At 33.5% G+C, this 20040-nt stretch overlaps 3 protein-coding genes across 3 annotated transcripts; all 3 read left to right on the forward strand.

The window, feature by feature from the left end:
- The first annotated feature begins 3673 nt into the window (after positions 1-3673).
- LOC141404709 (uncharacterized) lies at positions 3674-4956 on the forward strand. The gene is made up of 4 exons (XM_073988355.1): positions 3674-3941; positions 4022-4327; positions 4395-4570; positions 4632-4956. Exons 1-4 carry the CDS (start codon positions 3870-3872, stop codon positions 4804-4806), a joined length of 729 nt encoding a protein of 242 aa, XP_073844456.1. The 5' UTR covers positions 3674-3869; the 3' UTR covers positions 4807-4956.
- A 3885-nt stretch (positions 4957-8841) lies between these two features.
- LOC141404953 (uncharacterized) lies at positions 8842-10621 on the forward strand. The gene is made up of 5 exons (XM_073988808.1): positions 8842-9128; positions 9336-9603; positions 9684-9989; positions 10057-10232; positions 10294-10621. The coding sequence occupies exons 2-5, from the start codon at positions 9532-9534 to the stop codon at positions 10466-10468; spliced, it is 729 nt and encodes a 242-aa protein (XP_073844909.1). The 5' UTR covers positions 8842-9128; positions 9336-9531; the 3' UTR covers positions 10469-10621.
- A 4549-nt stretch (positions 10622-15170) lies between these two features.
- On the forward strand, positions 15171-16447 carry LOC141404890 (uncharacterized). Its single transcript, XM_073988712.1, has 4 exons — positions 15171-15432; positions 15513-15818; positions 15886-16061; positions 16123-16447. The coding sequence occupies exons 1-4, from the start codon at positions 15361-15363 to the stop codon at positions 16295-16297; spliced, it is 729 nt and encodes a 242-aa protein (XP_073844813.1). The 5' UTR covers positions 15171-15360; the 3' UTR covers positions 16298-16447.
- Positions 16448-20040: the final 3593 nt, after the last annotated feature.

Raw genomic sequence — 20040 nt, forward strand, 5'->3', positions numbered from 1 at the left:
ACCTCAAATGGAACTGGAAGATCTCACATTCCCATGCAAACTAAAATTCTGATTTTATGTTAAGTTCTCATCAGGATTGTAGCATTTCCCAGAACAATTTTCTACAAATTGAATCGCCCTCTCTTTACGATGCAGTTGCATTTGTGTTGGAAAGATCAAGAAGGCTTCTTTAACTGCACCTCACATTCCCATACAAACTAAAATTCTGATTTTAGGTTGACTTTGCAAACAATAATCGAAACAAATTATTTTGGAAGTCAAGAATAAGTGTAGGACAGTCTCATGCACATTCATCTTTTTTACTGAGCTGGCAATTGATTTACTGTTCTCCCATGATGTTAACATTGGTGGTTTTACAGCGTTTTCGACTATGCTGTTGTGTCCCTGAATATATTTAAAGATGATAATTACAAAATTCCATGGTTATTGTCTGAATTGAGGTCGGAGATCAAGAAATTTTCGAGGTATTGCTGTATTGTTACTATCTCTTTTGCATCGCGGCCCCACTGTCATTCTATCATAATGTTAGAGACCCTGCAGTGACCCTTAATAAGTTTCAAGCGACGCTGATTTTATTCTGGGAGAGTTGGATATCCCATATCAAGCTTATATAAGTAATTTTTGAGGGGCCTTCTCAAGCTAGACCTTACGAAGTTTGGCGATGTAGTAGCACATCGGGGGCCTATCAGCTTCATCATTTGATAAATCGACTTGAAGCCGCCTCGTGCTAGTTCATCTCTTAATTCTTTACCCATTATATTACTATGTCCTGAAACATAGCAAAGTTTAACAATATTTAATATATCAAGCAGGACCGTTTTGCAATACAAATTTACTCGCGAGTTTGTGGTCCATTACTTGAGAGCTATCGACATACATAGATAGTAACGTGTCCTGTGTTACTGGTTTCAAGTCCTGTAACCAACTCTGCTTTCCTGTTAACCAGAATCTCTACTTGAAAGACGTTACAGCTATCGTTTGCTGCAAAGAATCAAAGAATTATATCCCGGTTACACTTAACCGGATTAACCCAGTGGGTTTGGATTTCAAATGTCAATTCCATAGCGCAAACGTCCAATAAATCCTCTCGAAGTGGGTTAACCCGGCAAAAAACTATAGTTTAACCGCACTGTTAGATGATTTCGGACTATATATTTTTATGTGAAAGAAGGCATGTGTTTTACAAGAGCATGGTGCAGTGAGGATGCAGTCCATTTTTGCACAGCACGATTCTAGGATGCACTCCATTTTCGATTCACGGCAAGTCTTTCGATTGAGTGCCTTGGATTGAATTTAGATACATTCTTCGGAATGTATTTTAATCAGTTGAAATATGCAATACAAGGCTATTAATAATATCCCAGAATAAATAAAATGAATTTATTATTTGTGTAAAAAAGATTATTAATTATATTAATTTTAATTTTCACTATTGTGTTTACTTCCTCTGGTCTCTTTCATCATGTTCCTCTTATCCAAAATGTTTTTTATATTGTCATCTCGTCACCAGTCTAGCTTTCGGCATGGACTCCAAATCCACTCCATTAATCATTTTCGTCTCTTGGATTACCACAAAAAGGTTTGCAACTTTTAATTAACTTAACTGTTCGTATTTTTTATTTATAACAAAATGTTAGAAAAGTGGACACTCTTTTTCGTTTTGGAAAATCAAAGACGTAAAGTAATAAAGACTCGAACAAATGCATTTTTCAAAAACATATGCTAATAGTTCCACATTTTGGTTACAGATGGCTACACAACTCACTGGAATTGATAACAGCAATGCCAATCGTTTTTGATTCCCATTTCTCGCGGCAGAAAAGATTAACGTCGTGTTTTGTGGCTGAAATTTATTATTATTTTTTTTTTATTGTTCATTCCAAGGTAAATTTATAAAAGGTATGTGCATGAATTACAACAACTAACAAATTTACAAAAACAACATTGTTGGTATTGAAAATTAATTGTCAAAGAAAATATTGAATAATAGGGTCGTTCCAAGATCTATTTAACAGGTCACGTAAGTAGCACAAATACAACTCTGTTTTTGCCAAAAATTCTTCAATATGTCAAAACGTTTGTTTACGTTTTCATACAATTTATTCACGATAACAAAAAAATTTGACAGATTGAAACCAATCATCTGGTCATTTTACGCCACCTTATTATTTCATCATGGGTCGTTCCAAAAATTTTCTCAGGAAAAACATAAATACATTTTGAAAATCCTCCAAAATAGAACAAATTTTAATGATAATGTAAATATAAAGCATTCAGAACTGTCGTAGGTCATTTTTATTACACGTTTAGGGAGAAAAACAATATTTTATGGTAGCAAATTTCGAAGTTTCAAATTTCATGAGTAGACCCTATTACATTTTGAAAACTTAATTTACAAAAAAAGTAAGAATACAGCTGATTGTCACTTCTACCTTGTATAAATGTACCTTGGTTCATTCAATGAAAAAATCAAAAGCGAATGCCGTCAAACTTGAGTTTTAATGTTTTTCTTGTCAATATTCCAATGAGTAACAGTTTTCGTTTAACAGAATGTTGCTATGATATCATAGCAACAGAGGTTAACTCCCTCTACAGTTAATTTTTCACAATTGACTTTTCCTATCTTATAATATTGACATCTTTGGGAAAATATAAAGTAGGAGAGACAAACTGGCTTTCTTATAGGGATCTCTGCGCAACTACTTCTAAAATGTAATAAACGGTGCATTCATTTTTCACGACAGTTCAAAAAAATATACAATCACTACTTCACATAGAACAACTTTAAATGAATTTTGTTAGGTTATTATAGCTTCGTTCCCGTACTTTTTAATGGTAAAACTCGTAAAAGAGAGAACTGCAAAAAATTTGTTCTTACACACAAGTTTTCTGAAATAGTTCGGGAACGGAAAAATGGAAAATACGTCAAAAAAAAACTGGAACAAATGTCAAGGTCGGCGTATCAGCCAATCAGACGCCGGCAACCATGTTACTATATTTTTACTCGCCCAAATTTGTCCTGTAAAAAATTTTTAAAGAGAGCGTCGTGTGTAAAAGTCGTAAAAATTGTAAAAACTTTTTAGTTCTGGAACACAGCTTATAAATAAATTCATGCTTATAACGCTTTTGACTAAGGTTGCACTTAAAAACAACAAAAGCAACAAGTTAACAAACAGCTGTTTTATATTTACCTAAACTAAATAAAACAAAACTATACTTTCTCTTTCCCATTTCGATTCGAATTTTTCTATTTTACGATGTTACGAACTATTTTACAAAGAAATTGCTATATCCACATAAATAATTTAACGCACAAACGTTTTATTTCTCAAAATCCCGCGACCAGAGTTTGTATAGTTGGTGGGGGACCGGCTGGATTCTATGCCGCCCAACATATTTTAAAACAGCTACCAGGAGCTGATGTGGATGTAATTGACAAACTACCAGTTCCATTTGGTTTAGTGAGGTAAGTTAATATGGAGTTAATGATGTAAAAATGTAATTTCTAATTATCCGTTGGAAGTGATTGTTTTATTTTTACCCAAGAAAAAATTCCGAATAGGATCAAATATTGCATTAAAAATATTCTGAAAGTAGCCTGAGAATATGGAGAATATGTTGTATTAGGATTAAACATAAGAACATTACAAATCATTCTTCATTCTGTTTGCAGCAGACGGATCAATTTGCAGTGTGTCTGGGTAGCTTAAAAAATAATACTATAATTCCCAATAGTTGGCAATACTCAGACCGACCACAGTCGTTAAATTTTTCGTCAAGTTACCGTTAGCGTTGTTGCAAATCAAAGAAAGCAATTTCACACTGTGTGCTTATATTTTTATAAAACAAAAGAAAAACTCTTTGCAAATATGACAGACACTCCCCAAACAGATAACAAACAAGAATTTGTTAAATGGCTAAAAAGCTATAACGAAAAGTTGGTAAGTATTATGTTTATACTACCTCCAATCGTATAGTGTCATACAAATGTTTGTTTCCCCCCAACCACCTCCACCAATAGCGATCCCAAAACGAAAAATCAAAACACCGCATTGAAATAAACAAGAGAAAGAACACGGAGCTATCCAAGCAAATTGAAGATTTTTATCAGAATTCAAGTAGGTCCTTGACACCACTGGGTTCATCATTTTTGGCAACACAACAAGTGGCTCAAACAACAATGGAAGCGTGTGATAAACATATAACCTCGAAATTGGAACAAATACGCAAAGGTAATCAAGAAATTGAGATTAGAATGAAAGAGGAAACGGAACGTTCACAAAATGCCCTTTACGAAATAATGAATAAGGATGAGGTGGGATTAAAGGTATGACTCGGAAATAAAATGCTTTAAATATAAAAATAATTTAATTTGTCTTTGTTATTTGTTGCAGCCATATGTTGAAGTAGTTGCCGCCACTGAACAACTACAAAAGGATACGGAGATTCTTGTTCAGCAATGTGAGGAGGCAAAACAGCAGGCATCTATAACCAAGGAAAAATTGAATATGGAGTACAAACATCTTCTTGGAGACATCAAGAACTTGGAAATAGTTTTCAAAGATTTGAAGTAAGTTATTTTGTATAGTATAATTTAAAGGTAATGCCAATTTAATAATGATATCCATTAGGCTCCAAATATCGTCATGGGGTAAAAAACGTGATGACCAACTCTTCACTTTGAATCTAAATGCGGCAAATGATGTTATGAACTCAACTGAAATTGAAAATTTATCCAAGGAAATATCTGAATTGGAAAACAAGTTATCAGGGTTACAAGAGAGAACAAACCAAAAGGATAAATAATTTAAAAAATTTTATTTTTAAAGTTTATTTTTTATAGTACTAATTTCCCATAATCTGTACATATCTACATACATTTCATCATTTCAATAACCGCCCAAGCCATTATCTCTAATTAAGAATAAAAAATATCACTCTGTATTTTATTTGAAAGAATTTAAAGTTTCAAATTTCTTGGATATTAAAAAGGTACAGCATGTTGTGCATACTTGGTTCCCAATAGGAATTGAGTTGGTTTGGTTTGTAGGAGGTATCTGACGTTCTTCTGCTGCAATCTTTTGTGAATGGGGTTCAGCGGAGGTATTCACACTGATGTTGTTTATAAAATCAGAGACTGTATCAGTGCTAAAACTATTTCTCCGGGTTTCCTTATTACTTTGTGACTCTACCTTAAAACATTGGAAATCTCTATAAGAATCGTGTGTATTCTTCCTGACAAACCTAGATGGTGCGTGATGGTTTGTATGACTTTCTAGGTAACAACAAACAAGATACTGCACACTTTTATAGAGACGCACGAAAAAAAAAAATCTATCATCTCTACTTGTGTTATGTGAAGTTCTCATCAGGATTGTAGCATTTCCTAGGACGATTTTCTACAAATTTAGTCGCCCTCTCTTTACGATGCAGTTGCATTTGTGTTGGAAAGATCAAGAAGGCTTCTTTATGTGCACCTCAAATGGAACTGGAAGATCTCACATTCCCATGCAAACTAAAATTCTGATTTTATGTTAAGTTCTCATCAGGATTGTAGCATTTCCCAGAACAATTTTCTACAAATTGAATCGCCCTCTCTTTACGATGCAGTTGCATTTGTGTTGGAAAGATCAAGAAGGCTTCTTTAACTGCACCTCACATTCCCATACAAACTAAAATTCTGATTTTAGGTTGACTTTGCAAACAATAATCGAAACAAATTATTTTGGAAGTCAAGAATAAGTGTAGGACAGTCTCATGCACATTCATCTTTTTCACTGAGCTGGCAATTGATTTACTGTTCTCCCATGATGTTAACATTGGTGGTTTTACAGCGTTTTCGACTATGCTGTTGTGTCCCTGAATATATTTAAAGATGATAATTAGAAAATTCCATGGTTATTGTCTGAATTGAGGTCGGAGATCAAGAAATTTTCGAGGTATTGCTGTATTGTTACTATCTCTTTTGCATCGCGGCCCCACTGTCATTCTATCATAATGTTAGAGACCCTGCAGTGACCCTTAATAAGTTTCAAGCGACGCTGATTTTATTCTGGGAGAGTTGGATATCCCATATCAAGCTTATATAAGTAATTTTTGAGGGGCCTTCTCAAGCTAGACCTTACGAAGTTTGGCGATGTAGTAGCACATCGGGGGCCTATCAGCTTCATCATTTGATAAATCGACTTGAAGCCGCCTCGTGCTAGTTCATCTCTTAATTCTTTACCCATTATATTACTATGTCCTGAAACATAGCAAAGTTTAACAATATTTAATATATCAAGCAGGGCCGTTTTGCAATACAAATTTACTCGCGAGTTTGTGGTCCATTACTTGAGAGCTATCGACATACATAGATAGTAACGTGTCCTGTGTTACTGGTTTCAAGTCCTGTAACCAACTCTGCTTTCCTGTTAACCAGAATCTCTACTTGAAAGACGTTACAGCTATCGTTTGCTGCAAAGAATCAAAGAATTATATCCCGGTTACACTTAACCGGATTAACCCAGTGGGTTTGGATTTCAAATGTCAATTCCATAGCGCAAACGTCCAATAAATCCTCTCGAAGTGGGTTAACCCGGCAAAAAACTATAGTTTAACCGCACTGTTAGATGATTTCGGACTATATATTTTTATGTGAAAGAAGGCATGTGTTTTACAAGAGCATGGTGCAGTGAGGATGCAGTCCATTTTTGCACAGCACGATTCTAGGATGCACTCCATTTTCGATTCACGGCAAGTCTTTCGATTGAGTGCCTTGGATTGAATTTAGATACATTCTTCGGAATGTATTTTAATCAGTTGAAATATGCAATACAAGGCTATTAATAATATCCCAGAATAAATAAAATGAATTTATTATTTGTGTAAAAAAGATTATTAATTATATTAATTTTAATTTTCACTATTGTGTTTACTTCCTCTGGTCTCTTTCATCATGTTCCTCTTATCCAAAATGTTTTTTATATTGTCATCTCGTCACCAGTCTAGCTTTCGGCATGGACTCCAAATCCACTCCATTAATCATTTTCGTCTCTTGGATTACCACAAAAAGGTTTGCAACTTTTAATTAACTTAACTGTTCGTATTTTTTATTTATAACAAAATGTTAGAAAAGTGGACACTCTTTTTCGTTTTGGAAAATCAAAGACGTAAAGTAATAAAGACTCGAACAAATGCATTTTTCAAAAACATATGCTAATAGTTCCACATTTTGGTTACAGATGGCTACACAACTCACTGGAATTGATAACAGCAATGCCAATCGTTTTTGATTCCCATTTCTCGCGGCAGAAAAGATTAACGTCGTGTTTTGTGGCTGAAATTTATTATTATTTTTTTTTTATTGTTCATTCCAAGGTAAATTTATAAAAGGTATGTGCATGAATTACAACAACTAACAAATTTACAAAAACAACATTGTTGGTATTGAAAATTAATTGTCAAAGAAAATATTGAATAATAGGGTCGTTCCAAGATCTATTTAACAGGTCACGTAAGTAGCACAAATACAACTCTGTTTTTGCCAAAAATTCTTCAATATGTCAAAACGTTTGTTTACGTTTTCATACAATTTATTCACGATAACAAAAAAATTTGACAGATTGAAACCATGATGAAATAATAAGGTGGCGAAAAACGTCCAGCTGATTGGTTTCAATCTGTCAAATTTTTTGTTATTGTGAATAAATTGTATGAAAACGTAAACAAACATTTTGACATATTGAAGAATTTTCCGCCAAAAATGAGTTGTTGTTGTGCTACTTACGTGACCTGTTAAATAGATCTTGATTGAAACCAATCATCTGGTCATTTTACGCCACCTTATTATTTCATCATGGGTCGTTCCAAAAATTTTCTCAGGAAAAACATAAATACATTTTGAAAATCCTCCAAAATAGAACAAATTTTAATGATAATGTAAATATAAAGCATTCAGAACTGTCGTAGGTCATTTTTATTACACGTTTAGGGAGAAAAACAATATTTTATGGTAGCAAATTTCGAAGTTTCAAATTTCATGAGTAGACCCTATTACATTTTGAAAACTTAATTTACAAAAAAAGTAAGAATACAGCTGATTGTCACTTCTACCTTGTATAAATGTACCTTGGTTCATTCAATGAAAAAATCAAAAGCGAATGCCGTCAAACTTGAGTTTTAATGTTTTTCTTGTCAATATTCCAATGAGTAACAGTTTTCGTTTAACAGAATGTTGCTATGATATCATAGCAACAGAGGTTAACTCCCTCTACAGTTAATTTTTCACAATTGACTTTTCCTATCTTATAATATTGACATCTTTGGGAAAATATAAAGTAGGAGAGACAAACTGGCTTTCTTATAGGGATCTCTGCGCAACTACTTCTAAAATGTAATAAACGGTGCATTCATTTTTCACGACAGTTCAAAAAAATATACAATCACTACTTCACATAGAACAACTTTAAATGAATTTTGTTAGGTTATTATAGCTTCGTTCCCGTACTTTTTAATGGTAAAACTCGTAAAAGAGAGAACTGCAAAAAATTTGTTCTTACACACAAGTTTTCTGAAATAGTTCGGGAACGGAAAAATGGAAAATACGTCAAAAAAAAAACTGGAACAAATGTCAAGGTCGGCGTATCAGCCAATCAGACGCCGGCAACCATGTTACTATTTTTTTACTCGCCCAAATTTGTCCTGTAAAAAGTTTTTAAAGAGAGCGTCGTGTGTAAAAGTCGTAAAAATTGTAAAAACTTTTTAGTTCTGGAACACAGCTTATAAATAAATTCATGCTTATAACGCTTTTGACTAAGGTTGCACTTAAAAACAACAAAAGCAACAAGTTAACAAACAGCTGTTTTATATTTACCTAAACTAAATAAAACAAAACTATACTTTCTCTTTCCCATTTCGATTCGAATTTTTCTATTTTACGATGTTACGAACTATTTTACAAAGAAATTGCTATATCCACATAAATAATTTAACGCACAAACGTTTTATTTCTCAAATCCCGCGACCAGAGTTTGTATAGTTGGTGGGGGACCGGCTGGATTCTATGCCGCCCAACATATTTTAAAACAGCTACCAGGAGCTGATGTGGATGTAATTGACAAACTACCAGTTCCATTTGGTTTAGTGAGGTAAGTTAATATGGAGTTAATGATGTAAAAATGTAATTTCTAATTATCCGTTGGAAGTGATTGTTTTATTTTTACCCAAGAAAAAATTCCGAATAGGATCAAATATTGCATTAAAAATTTTCTGAAAGTAGCCTGAGAATATGGAGAATATGTTGTATTAGGATTAAACATAAGAACATTACAAATCATTCTTCATTCTGTTTGCAGCAGACGGATCAATTTGCAGTGTGTCTGGGTAGCTTAAAAAATAATACTATAATTCCCAATAGTTGGCAATACTCAGACCGACCACAGTCGTTAAATTTTTCGTCAAGTTACCGTTAGCGTTGTTGCAAATCAAAGAAAGCAATTTCACACTGTGTGCTTATATTTTTATAAAACAAAAGAAAAACTCTTTGCAAATATGACAGACACTCCCCAAACAGATAACAAACAAGAATTTGTTAAATGGCTAAAAAGCTATAACGAAAAGTTGGTAAGTATTATGTTTATACTACCTCCAATCGTATAGTGTCATACAAATGTTTGTTTCCCCCCAACCACCTCCACCAATAGCGATCCCAAAACGAAAAATCAAAACACCGCATTGAAATAAACAAGAGAAAGAACACGGAGCTATCCAAGCAAATTGAAGATTTTTATCAGAATTCAAGTAGGTCCTTGACACCACTGGGTTCATCATTTTTGGCAACACAACAAGTGGCTCAAACAACAATGGAAGCGTGTGATAAACATATAACCTCGAAATTGGAACAAATACGCAAAGGTAATCAAGAAATTGAGATTAGAATGAAAGAGGAAACGGAACGTTCACAAAATGCCCTTTACGAAATAATGAATAAGGATGAGGTGGGATTAAAGGTATGACTCGGAAATAAAATGCTTTAAATATAAAAATAATTTAATTTGTCTTTGTTATTTGTTGCAGCCATATGTTGAAGTAGTTGCCGCCACTGAACAACTACAAAAGGATACGGAGATTCTTGTTCAGCAATGTGAGGAGGCAAAACAGCAGGCATCTATAACCAAGGAAAAATTGAATATGGAGTACAAACATCTTCTTGGAGACATCAAGAACTTGGAAATAGTTTTCAAAGATTTGAAGTAAGTTATTTTGTATAGTATAATTTAAAGGTAATGCCAATTTAATAATGATATCCATTAGGCTCCAAATATCGTCATGGGGTAAAAAACGTGATGACCACCTCTTCACTTTGAATCTAAATGCGGCAAATGATGTTGTGAACTCAACTGAAATTGAAAATTTATCCAAGGAAATATCTGAATTGGAAAACAAGTTATCAGGGTTACAAGAGAGAACAAACCAAAAGGATAAATAATTTAAAAAAATTTATTTTTAAAGTTTATTTTTTATAGTACTAATTTCCCATAATCTGTACATATCTACATACATTTCATCATTTCAATTACCGCCCAAGCCATTATCTCTAATTAAGAATAAAAAATATCACTCTGTATTTTATTTGAAAGAATTTAAAGTTTCAAATTTCTTGGATATTAAAAAGGTACAGCATGTTGTGCATACTTGGTTCCCAATAGGAATTGAGTTGGTTTGGTTTGTAGGAGGTATCTGACGTTCTTCTGCTGCAATCTTTTGTGAATGGGGTTCAGCGGAGGTATTCACACTGATGTTGTTTATAAAATCAGAGACTGTATCAGTGCTAAAACTATTTCTCCGGGTTTCCTTATTACTTTGTGACTCTACCTTAAAACATTGGAAATCTCTATAAGAATCGTGTGTATTCTTCCTGACAAACCTAGATGGTGCGTGATGGTTTGTATGACTAACAACAAACAAGATACTGCACACTTTTATAGAGATGCACGAAAAAAAAATCTATCATCTCTACTTGTGTTATGTGAAGTTCTCATCAGGATTGTAGCATTTCCTCTTTACGATGCAGTTGCATTTGTGTTGGAAAGATCAAGAAGGCTTCTTTATGTGCACCTCAAATGGAACTGGAAGATCTCACATTCCCATGCAAACTAAAATTCTGATTTTATGTTAAGTTCTCATCAGGATTGTAGCATTTCCCAGAACAATTTTCTACAAATTGAATCGCCCTCTCTTTACGATGCAGTTGCATTTGTGTTGGAAAGATCAAGAAGGCTTCTTTATCTGCACCTCACATTCCCATACAAACTAAAATTCTGATTTTAGGTTGACTTTGCAAACAATAATCGAAACAAATTATTTTGGAAGTCAAGAATAAGTGTAGGACAGTCTCATGCACATTCATCTTTTTTACTGAGCTGGCAATTGATTTACTGTTCTCCCATGATGTTAACATTGGTGGTTTTACAGAGTTTTCGACTATGCTGTTGTGTCCCTGAATATATTTAAAGATGATAATTAGAAAATTCCATGGTTATTGTCTGAATTGAGGTCGGAGATCAAGAAATTTTCGAGGTATTGCTGTATTGTTACTATCTCTTTTGCATCGCGGCCCCACTGTCATTCTATCATAATGTTAGAGACCCTGCAGTGACCCTTAATAAGTTTCAAGCGAAGCTGATTTTATTCTGGGAGAGTTGGATATCCCATATCAAGCTTATATAAGTAATTTTTGAGGGGCCTTCTCAAGCTAGACCTTACGAAGTTTGGCGATGTAGTAGCACATCGGGGGCCTATCAGCTTCATCATTTGATAAATCGACTTGAAGCCGCCTCGTGCTAGTTCATCTCTTAATTCTTTACCCATTATATTACTATGTCCTGAAACATAGCAAAGTTTAACAATATTTAATATATCAAGCAGGGCCGTTTTGCAATACAAATTTACTCGCGAGTTTGTGGTCCATTACTTGAGAGCTATCGACATACATAGATAGTAACGTGTCCTGTGTTACTGGTTTCAAGTCCTGTAACCAACTCTGCTTTCCTGTTAACCAGAATCTCTACTTGAAAGACGTTACAGCTATCGTTTGCTGCAAAGAATCAAAGAATTATATCCCGGTTACACTTAACCGGATTAACCCAGTGGGTTTGGATTTCAAATGTCAATTCCATAGCGCAAACGTCCAATAAATCCTCTCGAAGTGGGTTAACCCGGCAAAAAACTATAGTTTAACCGCACTGTTAGATGATTTCGGACTATATATTTTTATGTGAAAGAAGGCATGTGTTTTACAAGAGCATGGTGCAGTGAGGATGCAGTCCATTTTTGCACAGCACGATTCTAGGATGCACTCCATTTTCGATTCACGGCAAGTCTTTCGATTGAGTGCCTTGGATTGAATTTAGATACATTCTTCGGAATGTATTTTAATCAGTTGAAATATGCAATACAAGGCTATTAATAATATCCCAGAATAAATAAAATGAATTTATTATTTGTGTAAAAAAGATTATTAATTATATTAATTTTAATTTTCACTATTGTGTTTACTTCCTCTGGTCTCTTTCATCATGTTCCTCTTATCCAAAATGTTTTTTATATTGTCATCTCGTCACCAGTCTAGCTTTCGGCATGGACTCCAAATCCACTCCATTAATCATTTTCGTCTCTTGGATTACCACAAAAAGGTTTGCAACTTTTAATTAACTTAACTGTTCGTATTTTTTATTTATAACAAAATGTTAGAAAAGTGGACACTCTTTTTCGTTTTGGAAAATCAAAGACGTAAAGTAATAAAGACTCGAACAAATGCATTTTTCAAAAACATATGCTAATAGTTCCACATTTTGGTTACAGATGGCTACACAACTCACTGGAATTGATAACAGCAATGCCAATCGTTTTTGATTCCCATTTCTCGCGGCAGAAAAGATTAACGTCGTGTTTTGTGGCTGAAATTTATTATTATTTTTTTTTATTGTTCATTCCAAGGTAAATTTATAAAAGGTATGTGCATGAATTACAACAACTAACAAATTTACAAAAACAACATTGTTGGTATTGAAAATTAATTGTCAAAGAAAATATTGAATAATAGGGTCGTTCCAAGATCTATTTAACAGGTCACGTAAGTAGCACAAATACAACTCTGTTTTTGCCAAAAATTCTTCAATATGTCAAAACGTTTGTTTACGTTTTCATACAATTTATTCACGATAACAAAAAAATTTGACAGATTGAAACCAATCATCTGGTCATTTTACGCCACCTTATTATTTCATCATGGGTCGTTCCAAAAATTTTCTCAGGAAAAACATAAATACATTTTGAAAATCCTCCAAAATAGAACAAATTTTAATGATAATGTAAATATAAAGCATTCAGAACTGTCGTAGGTCATTTTTATTACACGTTTAGGGAGAAAAACAATATTTTATGGTAGCAAATTTCGAAGTTTCAAATTTCATGAGTAGACCCTATTACATTTTGAAAACTTAATTTACAAAAAAAGTAAGAATACAGCTGATTGTCACTTCTACCTTGTATAAATGTACCTTGGTTCATTCAATGAAAAAATCAAAAGCGAATGCCGTCAAACTTGAGTTTTAATGTTTTTCTTGTCAATATTCCAATGAGTAACAGTTTTCGTTTAACAGAATGTTGCTATGATATCATAGCAACAGAGGTTAACTCCCTCTACAGTTAATTTTTCACAATTGACTTTTCCTATCTTATAATATTGACATCTTTGGGAAAATATAAAGTAGGAGAGACAAACTGGCTCAAAGATGTCAATATTATAAGATAGGAAAAGTCAATTGTGAAAAATTAACTGTAGAGGGAGTTAACCTCTGTTGCTACGACATCATAGCAACATTCTGTTAAACGAAAACTGTTACTCATTGGAATATTGACAAGAAAAACATTAAAACTCAAGTTTGACGGCATTCGCTTTTGATTTTTTCATTGAATGAACAATAAAAAAAGAAAAGAAATAAATTTCAGCCACAAAACACGACGTTTATGTTTTCTGCCGCGAGAAATGGGAATCAAAAACGATTGGCATTGCTGTTATCAATTCCAGTGAGTTGTGTAGCCATCTGTAACCAAAATGTGGAACTATTAGCATATGTTTTTGGAAAATGCATTTGTTCGGGTCTTTATTGCTATACGTCTTTGCTGGCTTTCTTATAGGGATCTCTGCGCAACTACTTCTAAAATGTAATAAACGGTGCATTCATTTTTCACGACAGTTCAAAAAAATATACAATCACTACTTCACATAGAACAACTTTAAATGAATTTTGTTAGGTTATTATAGCTTCGTTCCCGTACTTTTTAATGGTAAAACTCGTAAAAGAGAGAACTGCAAAAAATTTGTTCTTACACACAAGTTTTCTGAAATAGTTCGGGAACGGAAAAATGGAAAATACGTCAAAAAAAAAACTGGAACAAATGTCAAGGTCGGCGTATCAGCCAATCAGACGCCGGCAACCATGTTACTATTTTTTTACTCGCCCAAATTTGTCCTGTAAAAAGTTTTTAAAGAGAGCGTCGTGTGTAAAAGTCGTAAAAATTGTAAAAACTTTTTAGTTCTGGAACACAGCTTATAAATAAATTCATGCTTATAACGCTTTTGACTAAGGTTGCACTTAAAAACAACAAAAGCAACAAGTTAACAAACAGCTGTTTTATATTTACCTAAACTAAATAAAACAAAACTATACTTTCTCTTTCCCATTTCGATTCGAATTTTTCTATTTTACGATGTTACGAACTATTTTACAAAGAAATTGCTATATCCACATAAATAATTTAACGCACAAACGTTTTATTTCTCAAAATCCCGCGACCAGAGTTTGTATAGTTGGTGGGGGACCGGCTGGATTCTATGCCGCCCAACATATTTTAAAACAGCTACCAGGAGCTGATGTGGATGTAATTGACAAACTACCAGTTCCATTTGGTTTAGTGAGGTAAGTTAATATGGAGTTAATGATGTAAAAATGTAATTTCTAATTATCCGTTGGAAGTGATTGTTTTATTTTTACCCAAGAAAAAATTCCGAATAGGATCAAATATTGCATTAAAAATATTCTGAAAGTAGCCTGAGAATATGGAGAATATGTTGTATTAGGATTAAACATAAGAACATTACAAATCATTCTTCATTCTGTTTGCAGCAGACGGATCAATTTGCAGTGTGTCTGGGTAGCTTAAAAAATAATACTATAATTCCCAATAGTTGGCAATACTCAGACCGACCACAGTCGTTAAATTTTTCGTCAAGTTACCGTTGTTGCAAATCAAAGAAAGCAATTTCACACTGTGTGCTTATATTTTTATAAAACAAAAGAAAAACTCTTTGCAAATATGACAGACACTCCCCAAACAGATAACAAACAAGAATTTGTTAAATGGCTAAAAAGCTATAACGAAAAGTTGGTAAGTATTATGTTTATACTACCTCCAATCGTATAGTGTCATACAAATGTTTGTTTCCCCCCAACCACCTCCACCAATAGCGATCCCAAAACGAAAAATCAAAACACCGCATTGAAATAAACAAGAGAAAGAACACGGAGCTATCCAAGCAAATTGAAGATTTTTATCAGAATTCAAGTAGGTCCTTGACACCACTGGGTTCATCATTTTTGGCAACACAACAAGTGGCTCAAACAACAATGGAAGCGTGTGATAAACATATAACCTCGAAATTGGAACAAATACGCAAAGGTAATCAAGAAATTGAGATTAGAATGAAAGAGGAAACGGAACGTTCACAAAATGCCCTTTACGAAATAATGAATAAGGATGAGGTGGGATTAAAGGTATGACTCGGAAATAAAATGCTTTAAATATAAAAATAATTTAATTTGTCTTTGTTATTTGTTGCAGCCATATGTTGAAGTAGTTGCCGCCACTGAACAACTACAAAAGGATACGGAGATTCTTGTTCAGCAATGTGAGGAGGCAAAACAGCAGGCATCTATAACCAAGGAAAAATTGAATATGGAGTACAAACATCTTCTTGGAGACATCAAGAACTTGGAAATAGTTTTCAAAGATTTGAAGTAAGTTATTTTGTATAGTATAATTTAAAGGTAATGCCAATTTAATAATGATATCCATTAGGCTCCAAATATCGTCATGGGGTAAAAAACGTGATGACCACCTCTTCACTTTGAATCTAAATGCGGCAAATGATGTTGTGAACTCAACTGAAATTGAAAATTTATCCAAGGAAATATCTGAATTGGAAAACAAGTTATCAGGGTTACAAGAGAGAACAAACCAAAAGGATAAATAATTTAAAAAAATTTATTTTTAAAGTTTATTTTTTATAGTACTAATTTCCCATAATCTGTACATATCTACATACATTTCATCATTTCAATTACCGCCCAAGCCATTATCTCTAATTAAGAATAAAAAATATCACTCTGTATTTTATTTGAAAGAATTTAAAGTTTCAAATTTCTTGGATATTAAAAAGGTACAGCATGTTGTGCATACTTGGTTCCCAATAGGAATTGAGTTGGTTTGGTTTGTAGGAGGTATCTGACGTTCTTCTGCTGCAATCTTTTGTGAATGGGGTTCAGCGGAGGTATTCACACTGATGTTGTTTATAAAATCAGAGACTGTATCAGTGCTAAAACTATTTCTCCGGGTTTCCTTATTACTTTGTGACTCTACCTTAAAACATTGGAAATCTCTATAAGAATCGCGTGTATTCTTCCTGACAAACCTAGATGGTGCGTGATGGTTTGTATGACTAACAACAAACAAGATACTGCACACTTTTATAGAGACGCACGAAAAAAAAAATCTATCATCTCTACTTGTGTTATGTGAAGTTCTCATCAGGATTGTAGCATTTCCTCTTTACGATGCAGTTGCATTTGTGTTGGAAAGATCAAGAAGGCTTCTTTATGTGCACCTCAAATGGAACTGGAAGATCTCACATTCCCATGCAAACTAAAATTCTGATTTTATGTTAAGTTCTCATCAGGATTGTAGCATTTCCCAGAACAATTTTCTACAAATTGAATCGCCCTCTCTTTACGATGCAGTTGCATTTGTGTTGGAAAGATCAAGAAGGCTTCTTTATCTGCACCTCACATTCCCATACAAACTAAAATTCTGATTTTAGGTTGACTTTGCAAACAATAATCGAAACAAATTATTTTGGAAGTCAAGAATAAGTGTAGGACAGTCTCATGCACATTCATCTTTTTTACTGAGCTGGCAATTGATTTACTGTTCTCCCATGATGTTAACATTGGTGGTTTTACAGAGTTTTCGACTATGCTGTTGTGTCCCTGAATATATTTAAAGATGATAATTAGAAAATTCCATGGTTATTGTCTGAATTGAGGTCGGAGATCAAGAAATTTTCGAGGTATTGCTGTATTGTTACTATCTCTTTTGCATCGCGGCCCCACTGTCATTCTATCATAATGTTAGAGACCCTGCAGTGACCCTTAATAAGTTTCAAGCGAAGCTGATTTTATTCTGGGAGAGTTGGATATCCCATATCAAGCTTATATAAGTAATTTTTGAGGGGCCTTCTCAAGCTAGACCTTACGAAGTTTGGCGATGTAGTAGCACATCGGGGGCCTATCAGCTTCATCATTTGATAAATCGACTTGAAGCCGCCTCGTGCTAGTTCATCTCTTAATTCTTTACCCATTATATTACTATGTCCTGAAACATAGCAAAGTTTAACAATATTTAATATATCAAGCAGGGCCGTTTTGCAATACAAATTTACTCGCGAGTTTGTGGTCCATTACTTGAGAGCTATCGACATACATAGATAGTAACGTGTCCTGTGTTACTGGTTTCAAGTCCTGTAACCAACTCTGCTTTCCTGTTAACCAGAATCTCTACTTGAAAGACGTTACAGCTATCGTTTGCTGCAAAGAATCAAAGAATTATATCCCGGTTACACTTAACCGAATTAACCCAGTGGGTTTGGATTTCAAATGTCAATTCCATAGCGCAAACGTCCAATAAATCCTCTCGAAGTGGGTTAACCCGGCAAAAAACTATAGTTTAACCGCACTGTTAGATGATTTCGGACTATATATTTTTATGTGAAAGAAGGCATGTGTTTTACAAGAGCATGGTGCAGTGAGGATGCAGTCCATTTTTGCACAGCACGATTCTAGGATGCACTCCATTTTCGATTCACGGCAAGTCTTTCGATTGAGTGCCTTGGATTGAATTTAGATACATTCTTCGGAATGTATTTTAATCAGTTGAAATATGCAATACAAGGCTATTAATAATATCCCAGAATAAATAAAATGAATTTATTATTTGTGTAAAAAAGATTATTAATTATATTAATTTTAATTTTCACTATTGTGTTTACTTCCTCTGGTCTCTTTCATCATGTTCCTCTTATCCAAAATGTTTTTTATATTGTCATCTCGTCACCAGTCTAGCTTTCGGCATGGACTCCAAATCCACTCCATTAATCATTTTCGTCTCTTGGATTACCACAAAAAGGTTTGCAACTTTTAATTAACTTAACTGTTCGTATTTTTTATTTATAACAAAATGTTAGAAAAGTGGACACTCTTTTTCGTTTTGGAAAATCAAAGACGTAAAGTAATAAAGACTCGAACAAATGCATTTTTCAAAAACATATGCTAATAGTTCCACATTTTGGTTACAGATGGCTACACAACTCACTGGAATTGATAACAGCAATGCCAATCGTTTTTGATTCCCATTTCTCGCGGCAGAAAAGATTAACGTCGTGTTTTGTGGCTGAAATTTATTATTATTTTTTTTTATTGTTCATTCCAAGGTAAATTTATAAAAGGTATGTGCATGAATTACAACAACTAACAAATTTACAAAAACAACATTGTTGGTATTGAAAATTAATTGTCAAAGAAAATATTGAATAATAGGGTCGTTCCAAGATCTATTTAACAGGTCACGTAAGTAGCACAAATACAACTCTGTTTTTGCCAAAAATTCTTCAATATGTCAAAACGTTTGTTTACGTTTTCATACAATTTATTCACGATAACAAAAAAATTTGACAGATAGAAACCAATCATCTGGTCATTTTACGCCACCTTATTATTTCATCATGGGTCGTTCCAAAAATTTTCTCAGGAAAAACATAAATACATTTTGAAAATCCTCCAAAATAGAACAAATTTTAATGATAATGTAAATATAAAGCATTCAGAACTGTCGTAGGTCATTTTTATTACACGTTTAGGGAGAAAAACAATATTTTATGGTAGCAAATTTCGAAGTTTCAAATTTCATGAGTAGACCCTATTACATTTTGAAAACTTAATTTACAAAAAAAGTAAGAATACAGCTGATTGTCACTTCTACCTTGTATAAATGTACCTTGGTTCATTCAATGAAAAAATCAAAAGCGAATGCCGTCAAACTTGAGTTTTAATGTTTTTCTTGTCAATATTCCAATGAGTAACAGTTTTCGTTTAACAGAATGTTGCTATGATATCATAGCAACAGAGGTTAACTCCCTCTACAGTTAATTTTTCACAATTGACTTTTCCTATCTTATAATATTGACATCTTTGGGAAAATATAAAGTAGGAGAGACAAACTGGCTTTCTTATAGGGATCTCTGCGCAACTACTTCTAAAATGTAATAAACGGTGCATTCATTTTTCACGACAGTTCAAAAAAATATACAATCACTACTTCACATAGAACAACTTTAAATGAATTTTGTTAGGTTATTATAGCTTCGTTCCCGTACTTTTTAATGGTAAAACTCGTAAAAGAGAGAACTGCAAAAAATTTGTTCTTACACACAAGTTTTCTGAAATAGTTCGGGAACGGAAAAATGGAAAATACGTCAAAAAAAAAACTGGAACAAATGTCAAGGTCGGCGTATCAGCCAATCAGACGCCGGCAACCATGTTACTATTTTTTTACTCGCCCAAATTTGTCCTGTAAAAAGTTTTTAAAGAGAGCGTCGTGTGTAAAAGTCGTAAAAATTGTAAAAACTTTTTAGTTCTGGAACACAGCTTATAAATAAATTCATGC

This window comes from Musca autumnalis, unplaced genomic scaffold (genome assembly GCF_047663935.1).
Source record: "Musca autumnalis isolate F117 unplaced genomic scaffold, ASM4766393v1 scaffold_5, whole genome shotgun sequence".
NCBI classification, from domain to species: domain Eukaryota; kingdom Metazoa; phylum Arthropoda; class Insecta; order Diptera; family Muscidae; genus Musca; species Musca autumnalis.

Coding starts and splice junctions, on each gene's coding strand:
- LOC141404709 (XM_073988355.1), top strand. CDS start 3,870: ATGACAGACACTCCCCAAACAGATAACAAACAAGAATTTGTTAAATGG. Junction 4,328..4,394: donor AGGATGAGGTGGGATTAAAG/GTATGACTCGGA, acceptor TATTTGTTGCAG/CCATATGTTGAAGTAGTTGC. Junction 4,571..4,631: donor ATAGTTTTCAAAGATTTGAA/GTAAGTTATTTT, acceptor GATATCCATTAG/GCTCCAAATATCGTCATGGG.
- LOC141404953 (XM_073988808.1), top strand. CDS start 9,532: ATGACAGACACTCCCCAAACAGATAACAAACAAGAATTTGTTAAATGG. Junction 9,604..9,683: donor AAAGCTATAACGAAAAGTTG/GTAAGTATTATG, acceptor CTCCACCAATAG/CGATCCCAAAACGAAAAATC. Junction 9,990..10,056: donor AGGATGAGGTGGGATTAAAG/GTATGACTCGGA, acceptor TATTTGTTGCAG/CCATATGTTGAAGTAGTTGC.
- LOC141404890 (XM_073988712.1), top strand. CDS start 15,361: ATGACAGACACTCCCCAAACAGATAACAAACAAGAATTTGTTAAATGG. Junction 15,433..15,512: donor AAAGCTATAACGAAAAGTTG/GTAAGTATTATG, acceptor CTCCACCAATAG/CGATCCCAAAACGAAAAATC. Junction 15,819..15,885: donor AGGATGAGGTGGGATTAAAG/GTATGACTCGGA, acceptor TATTTGTTGCAG/CCATATGTTGAAGTAGTTGC.